This window comes from Armigeres subalbatus, chromosome 3 (genome assembly GCF_024139115.2).
Source record: "Armigeres subalbatus isolate Guangzhou_Male chromosome 3, GZ_Asu_2, whole genome shotgun sequence".
NCBI lineage: Eukaryota > Metazoa > Arthropoda > Insecta > Diptera > Culicidae > Armigeres > Armigeres subalbatus.
In genome coordinates this window covers 219,747,064-219,756,946 of record NC_085141.1, presented here as the reverse complement: position 1 = coordinate 219,756,946, position 9,883 = coordinate 219,747,064, and the positions used below count along the sequence as shown (strand labels likewise).

The window sequence follows — 9,883 nt, the reverse complement described above, 5'->3', positions numbered from 1 at the left end:
AAATAAGTCCCAGAAATCATATGGCATATCAGTGTGTACTTTTAAAGAAGGAATCATCTACTCTTTCGCCTTTTTCCGGGAAAATCCATACTTTTAAATAAGGAGTCATTAACTGTTTTGCCTTATTCCGGGCTAATGCGTACTTTTAAAGAAGGAGTCATCAACTCGTTTGCTTCATCCCGTGCAAATGGGCACTTCAAAAGAAGAAGTCATCTACTCTTTTGCCTTATACCGGGCAAATGTGCACTTTTAAAGAAGGTGTCACCAAACATACATTTTAGTTTAGAGTTTAGAGTTTAGAGTTTCCGCGTCCGATGGTCCTGGTTTTATCAAAATCGGACCATTCTACGCAAAGTTATGCTGATTTGAATGGCTGTAATTACGTATTGCTTGAGTTTGTGGAACTTTTCACCATGTCTACCATACAGGGGTGTGATATTAAAAAGATTCACATTTTATTCATTTGTCCCATTTTATTTTGAAATTTTAGAGTAGCGATCTTTGTTTGATTATTCCGATAACAATTAAATATTGATGTCTCCTTTTTCTATATCAAGGGATTTTTGACTTCAAGATATTGTTTTTTACATGTTTATTTCGCCTTACTTGTATCTAGAAAATAATATTCAATCATAGATGTAAATATATCTTTATTTCTTATTACATTATTTTTTATGTACGGCTTATCAAGAAAAACTGCAAATAGAAAGAAAATCGGATGTACTACTAGCGCTTGCGTTGAAATTTAAACTGGCTCATACTGGCGCCTAGCAGTTTGATCGATTAAATGAAATAGGATTTTTTTTTAGAAAAGAAAAACATTTGTACTAGCCAATCGGAATTAACCAATTTCTCCGAACATCACATCTCCCTTTAAGAATTAATATAAAAAGCATAATTATGCTCAGCTTTGTTTTTGCTCAAAATGCTGTAGCCCATCCAATTTCCTATTCCAAATGCACTTTGAACTTGATGCGATGTTCGCGGTATTCGAATTTTCTGTTACTCTCGACAAGATATAGAAGAAATAGCTTTTGTTTTTTTATAATGCTAATACATTATTCGCTTTCTTTTACGTCTGAAGTAAAACAAACTATAAGGATTCATTATTTCATACATTTATTCTTTTGTTTTTACTCACAAGCTGGCAGTTTGAAAATATACTTGATTGATTCATATACTTTTTTGTATAAAACAAATTCTTTTACATAGCGCGCAAATATATTTTTTATTTCTCTCTTACGATGTTTCCGTTTTTATTTAGTACATTCTTAATAAGAAAAAGAAAAAATAAATAATGTTCGGCCTAAAATAAACAGAATTATGATTATAGTTATTCTAAGATTTTCATCAAAATAAGTTTATCGTTCTGACGAAACAGCGAAATTTGTTTTCATTTCATTTTATATATTATTGCAATGCCATTTTTTGTCTCCATCATATAGGTAATAGTGCTCTTAATCTATCAACGAATAAACGGCCGATGACCATGCTTTAACATCATGACTTTTCAGTACTTCGTCAACCAGTTACTCTGCGCCTTTGTGTAGAACTCATCGGCCAGTTCACAGTGTATCGCTAAAAACTATCGCTTCTGTGTTTAAATGGTAAGACAAAAAATTAAAAAAAAAACGAATTTGCAGAGAAAAAACATGTTGTGGAGACCAACTGGATCCGCAAACAAGCAAAAGTTGGGCACATATCATTTCAGATTTTGTATTTTGGAACTATAATTCACAGCAAAAAGAAAACGAATATTTTGAAATATCAATATTTGTGTTTTATTTTGCATAAATACATAAGTCCATAATATTAAAAACCTGAAATAATTGACGCCCAATGGTTGGTCGAACTGTGCCTAGTTTTAATATTTTTCATTCCTCTGAAAACCCAATCAAACTCCTTCCAGATGGCTCAAACCGATCTGTTCTAACCGGTTGCTTCGTGGTACTTCTCGATTAAATCTTTTTCGCATGACAGTAGTTCTCGTTTGTGCTGTATTTTTTTTATTAAAATGGAAAGCGCACACCTAGACCTCACATTGAAGCGAACTCATTCACACTATAATTAATGGATTGCGGCAAGCGTAATAGAAAGGCTATTATGAGGAGAAAAAGTGCACAACTCAATATGCTACTAGATTCCATGCGATTCTCCTCTAGGTGGCCAATGGCTGACTGGATTACTGCACTAGATCCTCATTTCTTAAACTTTGTTTACGAAAATAAAGAAATCAGGCTTCCTACGCTGTGTTTCTAATGGGTGTGTCATATACTGGCCTGTATAACATCTGTGAGGGGGGTTCACATACTTATTCTTACAATTTCTTTTCTCACGAAACGAAAGCGAAGACTTTGTGGGATTTCAAAGAGTTTCTTTTTTTCGTCTGATAATTTCATTTTTCGTTCTGCTAGGATAAAATAAATATTTATTATATTAGATGTACATTGTTTGTTAAAATTAGATCTCGTCAGGTTCTTAGACTTTAAGACTTTTTAATTTGGTTCCAAATCAGCTTCAGCGGAGCGCGTTTTACTTTGCTTTAAATGTCTTAATTCGACAACGTTGATTTTCTAGGTAAACAATACATTTTTACTTGATTAAAGTTCCTAAAATTCTTTAGCTGTTATTGCGAAGACGGCTGCCATTTGTTGCGAAAATCTTACAGACAAAATTGTGTTGTTTGCTCTCGACGATGAGGTGTGATGATTGTTGATGGAATTTTAGTCGTAGATGAAACTCCCGAAAGCCAGATTCACCTGGATTGTACTCATTGCGATATCTTCATCTTTCTTTCATGTGTGTACTGTTCTATACGTTACATGCCTGTTCTGGTTATTCACTGGACTCTACTGGACTAAGCTGAGATAGCATTAAAGATTGCTCTTAACATATTAGTTGTTCCTGACTTTCATCCGAACCGAAATGTTAGTTAACAATAATTAACCACACAAGTGCGCCGGTTTACTGTTGCTGCTTTCGTGTCTACATAGACATAAATTTCTATCGATTTTGAATAACTTTTATTTTACAGCCGGTGGGGCTGTAAAAAGTACGTACTTAAAATCACTAACAACTAATTAAAACAGAAGAAAGTTGTCCAATTGGGTTTAGTACAGTTTTTGCTGATTTATCGCTTTGCATAGACGTGTCGATATCGGATCATGTATGTTTTTGTAAAGATTTTAACTGGAAATAAAATGAAAGAAAATTAAGAAAATAGATAAACATTTAGATAATATGGTTGAGATATTTTTTTATGCCTAATTTTATTCTCCTTTTAACAGCACAAATGTATACCTTCAGGTAAATTATGAATATTCACGTTTACCAAGTACAGTTTCCCATCCATAATAGGTTGAAATAATAAAATATATAATCGTAGTCAGTATTTCATCAAAATAATACTAAGAAAATTATTTAAGCTCTTTTAGTGAAATGTTTTCACCTGTCATAAGACAAGTTTATTATATGTAATTAAGTAAGTAAGTAAGTTTATTGTGAAATCCACACCTTACAACGAAAATTTATTTAATAATTTATCTGGAGAATCCTCCAGGGATTCAGCTTTGTTTAGACTGACTGTACATGTCAATGGTTGCTATACTCCGTGATTGATTAGAACTTGTGTAAATTGTACTACAATCCAAATGAATAGAAGTTGGTATTTACTATAGATAGTAGAATCTATAGATGAGCGAAAGCATGGCTGAGTCGCTTTTTTGACCGTGCACACGCGCATATGACGTCACAGCCCTTAACATTTCCATTGAAATCGTGACGTCATGCTCGTTTGGAGACACGTTTGACAGTTCGTTTGGAGACAGAGGATTTATCTTCGCTCATCTATATATTCCACTATCTATAGTATTTACTAGAAATACTACAATAAGAGATCGGCGAAGACACCATCTTATTTCCAATCAAACCGTCAAAAGCGGTTCCAATTCAATTTGTTTACATTTTGCATCCATAAGAAGCAAGCAAAAAGTTCAAGTGCTGCCAGTCTTATTTTCACGATTTCATGTATTTTCATACGTTGCCATTTCGACAGATTTTCACTCCGCCGGTCTCTGGTTATAGGGTTGCTAGTATTTACCACCTATTCTAAAAATCTGGACCTTACAGCTAGTTTGATATTTTTGTGTAGTTATTGTTACTACTAGAGACCGAGAATATCTCTGTATTCCTACAATACCACGAAAAGGATGTTTTATCAATTAGGTAGGGTAGATAAACTGAAGCATAGGCCAAGGATTCCCTAAGGAAAGTAATATAGTCCATGCTAGGCGAGTCTGGGATTGAACCAACGGCCCCTGCTTATAAGGCACTAGACCATCGAGCTCGTCACCAAAAATTCTTCCAGGGATTCAAGCCAGAAACTCCTTTGAAATTTGCAATTTCTTTAAGAAATCATTCATGAATTACTTCATAAAATCTTTCTGGAATTCCGGGGTATGAGTGGGAGGAATTTGTGAACGATTTTAGAGTGGAATTCTTGAAGGAATTTCTGTAAGATTTTCTGCGGGAATACGTGTAAGATTTTTGGAAGAAATTCCTGAAGGCATATACGGAAGAATTCCCGAAGACTGACTGGGAGTGTGAATTTCGATAAGAAAATTGAAGGGAATTTCTGAAGAGTCCTCGAAGTAATTTTAGAAAAAAAATGGGTTAATTTCTGGAAGAACGTCAGGAAGAATTTCTGAAGGAATTTGTAAGGAAGTATTCGCGAAAAAAAAACTGAAAAAATCTCATTTGAATTTCTGTAGTAGCTCCTATAGTGTAAATTTCCAAAGAAATTCCTCTGGTAGTTTCAGGAATTCTTCGAAAACTTACTCCAGGAATTTCTCCGGAAAATCCTTTCGGAATTCTTCGGAAAACTACTTCAGGAATTCCTCCGAAAAGACTTCTGGAATTCTTCGGGAATTTGCTTCAAGAATTCCTCTGAACATTCTTCCATAAATTCTTCTTATAGTTCCTCCAGGAATTTCTCCAGAAGTTATTCTCGGAATTTCTCCGGAAGTTCCTTACAGAATTCATCCGGAAGATTGTTAGGAAATTCTTCCGAAATTCAAAATTCCTTTCAGGAATTCCCCCGGAAGTTTATCCACGATTTCCTCCGAAAATTCCTCCGGAAGTTCCTTCGGCAATTGCTCCAGAAGTTCTTCCGTAAGTTCCTTCAAGAATTGCTCCGGAAATGACTCCAGGAATTGCTCCGGAAGCTCCAGGAATTCTTCCGGAAGTTGCTCCAGGAATTGCTTTGGAAATTCCTCTAGGAAATGCTCCGAAAGTATCTCCAAGAATTGTTCCGGAAGTTCCTCCAGGAATTGCTCCGAAAGTTCCAGAAATTCCTCCAATAGGAATTCCTCTGGAAGTTTCTCCAAGATTTCCTCCGGGAGTTTCAGGAATTCTTCGGAAACTTACTCCAGGAATTCCTCCGGAAAATCCTTTCGGAATTCTTCGGAAAACTACTTCAGGAATTCCTCCGAAAAATCCTTCTGGAATTCTTTGGGAATTTGCTTCAAGAATTCCTCTGTACGTTCTTCCATAAATTCTTATAGTTCCTCCAGGATTTTCTCCAGAAGTTATTCTAGGAATTCCTCCGGAAGTCCCTTATGGAATTCATCCGGAAGATTGTTAAAAAATGCTTCCGAAATTTCGTTCAAAATTTCTTTCAGGAATTCCTCCGGGAGTTTATCCAAGATTTCCTCCGAAAATTCCTCAGGAAGTTGCTCCAGGAATTCCTCCGAGAGTTCCTCCGGAAGTTCCAAGAAATCTTCCCGAATTTCCACCAGGAATTCCTCCAAAAACCTTTTGGAATTCTTCGGGAACCTACTTCAGTTAGAAATTTCGGAAGATTGTTAAAAAATTCTTCCGAAATTTCGTTCAAAATTCCTTTCAGGAATTCCTCCGGGAGTTTATCCAAGATTTCCTCCGAAAATTCCTCAGGAAGTTGCTCTGAGAGTTCCTCCGGAAGTTCCAGGAAATCTTCCCGAAGTTCCACCAGGAATTCCTCCAAAAACCTTTTGGAATTCTTCGGGAACCTACTTCAGGAATTCCTCCGAAAAGTCCTTTTGGCATTCTTCGGGAACTTACTCTATAAATTCCTCTGGACGTTCTTCCGGAAATTCTTCCTGTAGTTCCTCCAGGATATTGTCCAGAAGTTATTCTAGGATTCCCTCCGGAAGTCGCTTACGGAATTCATCCAGAAAATTTTTAGAAATTCTTCCGAAATTTCGTTCAAAATTCCTTTCAGGAATTCCTCCGGGAGTTTATCCAAGATTTCCTCGGAAAATAGCTAAGGAAGTTGCTCCTGGAATTCCTCCGAAAGCTCCTCCGGAAGTTCGTTCAAAAATTGCTTTCGGGAATTGCTCTGGTTGCTCTTCAAGGAATTCCTCTGGAAGTTCCTCCATGAGTTTCTTCAGAAATTTGTTCGAAGTTTATTCAGTAACTCCTCCAGGAATTCCTCCGTAAAATTAACCCGGAATTTCTCGGAAATTTCCTCCAGAAGCTCCTTTTTTTCTTCCTTCAGATGTTAATCCAGAATTTCCTTCAAGGAATTCACCGAGAACTTCAGGAATTCCTGTTCAGAGGAACTTTAGGAGGAATTCCTGAAACTTTCGGAGCAATTCCTGGAGGAACTTCCGGAACAATTCTTGGAGATTTTTTTTTAATCTTTATTAATGTGTTTTTTAATCTATAGATTAAGTTCAACAACGATTCTTGGAGATATTTTCGGAGCATTTCCTAGAAGAATTTCCAGAGCAATTCCTGGGGCAACTTCCGGAAGAATTCCTGAAGCTTCCGGAGCAATTCCCGGAGTCACTTCCGGAGCAATTCCTGGATGAACTACCAGAGCGATTCCTGGAGAAACTTTCGGAGAAAATCCTAGAGGAACTTAATATCAGTGGACTTGGCAGGCTGAGGGCGCGTTTATGAAACTTAACTGGTCGCTAGTGTCAGTACCTGTTCTGACGATGCCTTACTAGGAACAACTATTCACAATCGTTTGTAACGCGAATGATGTAGCGATAGGCACTGTTCTTACGTTGTAGATGGATAAGGAAGAACATCCCATTGGACACTATTCGCAAACAAAAAATGAATGCAACTACTCCGTAAACGAGAAAATCCGAGTGTAGACCGATAAAATCCGAGTGTACACCAATTGAAGGAGTTTACTGTGACCACTCAGCACTCTTGTACCTACAATACATAAAGAACCCGACAGCTCGAATGGGTAGATGAATACTCCGATTGATCACTTTCTACTTCTTTACAAGGACTCCACTTCCTGTGAACATTCTGCTGTTAAGAGCGATGCGAAAAGGCAAACTTTATCCAATCTAATAAGATCGTTTGGTACATAAGATTGGCCCGGTTGGTTGTGTCACCGCTTTTTGCATCGCGTTCGAAATTTATATGGATATTAATATGGAGAAACGTACATTTTTGCATTTCTGCTCCTAGTGGTTTCAATTTATCGTCAATCGCGAACCTAATATATTAGTCTGAAAGATGCAAAAAGACTTTGCTGCAGATGATACCTTTCTGAAACGTCTACAAAGATTATAACGTTCCAAAGATTTATTGTCCATATGCAAGAGATCAATGTTTCTGCCAGCACTACCGGACTACCAATGGTTATTAAAGGGCAAAATCCTATTTCCTTCTTGTCCGGATTTTTACTTTGAGGAATGATTCCGAATAACTCCACTCCAAGGAGTTGCCTTGCCATATAAGAAAAATAATTTTGAAACAGTTGTCAGTGAAATTATTGGCCAAGATAGAATAAACGTCTTTATTATTATCTTTATTTGAGAGACTTGCAGCCCTAGGCTGGCTCATTTTTCAGATTAAATGTTTTGGCCTTTCTCGTACAACATTTCACTCCAAAAATAAACTTTTTATAGAAGGCTCGGAGACCAATGATGTTATATACCAATCGACTCAGCTGGTAAGTAACTGAGCAAATGTCTGTCTGTCTGTGTGTGTGCACACAAAACCCGAAAAACATCAGCCAACTTTTCATACAGTAACCCTTAATCCGATTTCTTGCAACAAGTTGCATTCGACGGGAGATAAACTCTAGTTGATCATTATTGAATTTGATAACGATTGGTCATTGCGTTCAAAAGTTATAAAGAAAATGGTTTTCAAGCCATACTTTAACGCGTTGTGTCATTTGGTTACGATAAACACTAGAGCCTCTAGCTGGAACATGTCTTGCTTTTTCACATAATATTATATTAGCATTTGAACCGTTTGTTTGAGAAACTGCATATGTAACATTTTTGGCCAAAATGAGATTTTTATATATTCTGAATCCTCTTCCAAAAATACGTATTCTGGCAAAAAAAAAAATTGTTCAGGAATGTATGAAATTTTTTTCGTTTGTTTGAGAAACTACATATGTCCACGCACTTTGAGGAGCAATTATAGAGTACTGCTTACAGTTTTTGCACTGGAATTGCCCCAGGGTGTTGAGTTTTGCTAAAAACTATTGATCTGTATCGAAGAAATCGAAAGGCTCGTCGCCAATTTGTTCAAAAACAGTTTTTTGTTGTTTTCTCGAAATTGTGTAAAATGGACTTATGCAGTTTCATTTGCATTGAGAGTTTTTCCATGTCGGACAGTGCATGAATATGTATTTTATATGGCAAGCAATATGGATCAACTATGACCGGTCGAGAAAGTTTCCCACCCGAAAACATAATATAGACCGGATCAAGTATCGGTCTGTTTGGTCTGTGGAATTGTACTGGTAAATGTAACGACAGCTCATATCGTGCATTTGCTTTGACCCTTACATATTTTATAACGATGAGGAGGAATACATTTGTGCTGCAAAGATTGTTACATTCCAGAATATTGACACTACAATGACGTACACCCAGATCTTTTTATGCGGTTATTTATACGTAAAACAATAGAGGGGAATAAAAACAAAGTTGTGTAAGTTACATTTTTTGTTGTAATGCAAGTTGTTGAAAGTATAGCAAAATATCATTGAGCTCTGGTGCTTTACGGCTATATGTTGATATAATTTCAACCTTGGCCATTAACAAAGTGTTTTCGTATTCTCACACAATGTTTATGCAGCAGACAAATCTAGGAACTTTTTTCAAATGAGCGTAATTGATTCTGACCATGATTTTTGAAGCGGCGATTGTACTCTTCATTCAATATATTTTGGTGAGCTTACGTGTCCAAAAGAAAGAGTATATTGCGATCTATCTAGTGGTAACGTACAAAATATGCTGAATTAAGAGACTATAAGTCGTTTCAAATTTCAAGGTCAAATACCGTTACCTCTATTTGAAAAAAGTTCCTAGAAAGCGCATCATCTCGAAACTATATATTTGTCACTTACACAGCCCTGCTTTTAATCTCCTCTTCCATGCAATCATTCAGCTTTCTACGTTTCTGTTTGTTTGTAGAACAGTTGGAATTCATGGATTATAGTAAATTTTGATATTGGTTTTTATGTTTCTGCAAGAGACTGATACTATGTTCGTACTAGCAAGGGCCTTATAACATGTTTTTCGTCTATCTTGATGAGCTTTCTTTTTTAATTTGAATAACATGTTATTCAGGCCGTAGTGCGAACATAGTATGAGACTCACATAATTACTTAAAAAGTTCCAAAGCTAAACGTAAGGATACATTATGTCAATCCTTGCTACTATCAAGAAGTATATTTTTAATTTGACTTAGGGCCGATTTCTTCACCTCCGCTTAGGCCTTAAACCAGGTTTAAACGTATGGGTAAGCACCGCTTAAGAGTTAAGCGAAGGTGAAGAAATTGGCCCTTAGTCTACGGTAGTCAAGTTTAACGTAGCCACGGCAAAGAAAATAAAATATCAACAGGTTTTGTTAAAAT

General features: G+C 36.3%; 1 protein-coding gene across 5 annotated transcripts in view; it reads right to left on the bottom strand.

Annotated features, from left to right (window-relative positions):
• Nucleotides 1-453: 453 nt before the first annotated feature.
• Nucleotides 454-9,883, bottom strand: part of LOC134219979 (spectrin beta chain) — a 99,384-nt gene continuing 89,954 nt past the window's right edge. For all 5 annotated transcript variants that reach the window (XM_062698898.1, XM_062698896.1, XM_062698895.1 and 2 more), the window contains one exon: nucleotides 454-3,189. In XM_062698898.1, coding sequence (XP_062554882.1) covers nucleotides 3,186-3,189 — 4 coding nt within the window. In that variant the 3' untranslated portion in view covers nucleotides 454-3,185. The remainder of the gene's footprint in view (nucleotides 3,190-9,883) is intronic.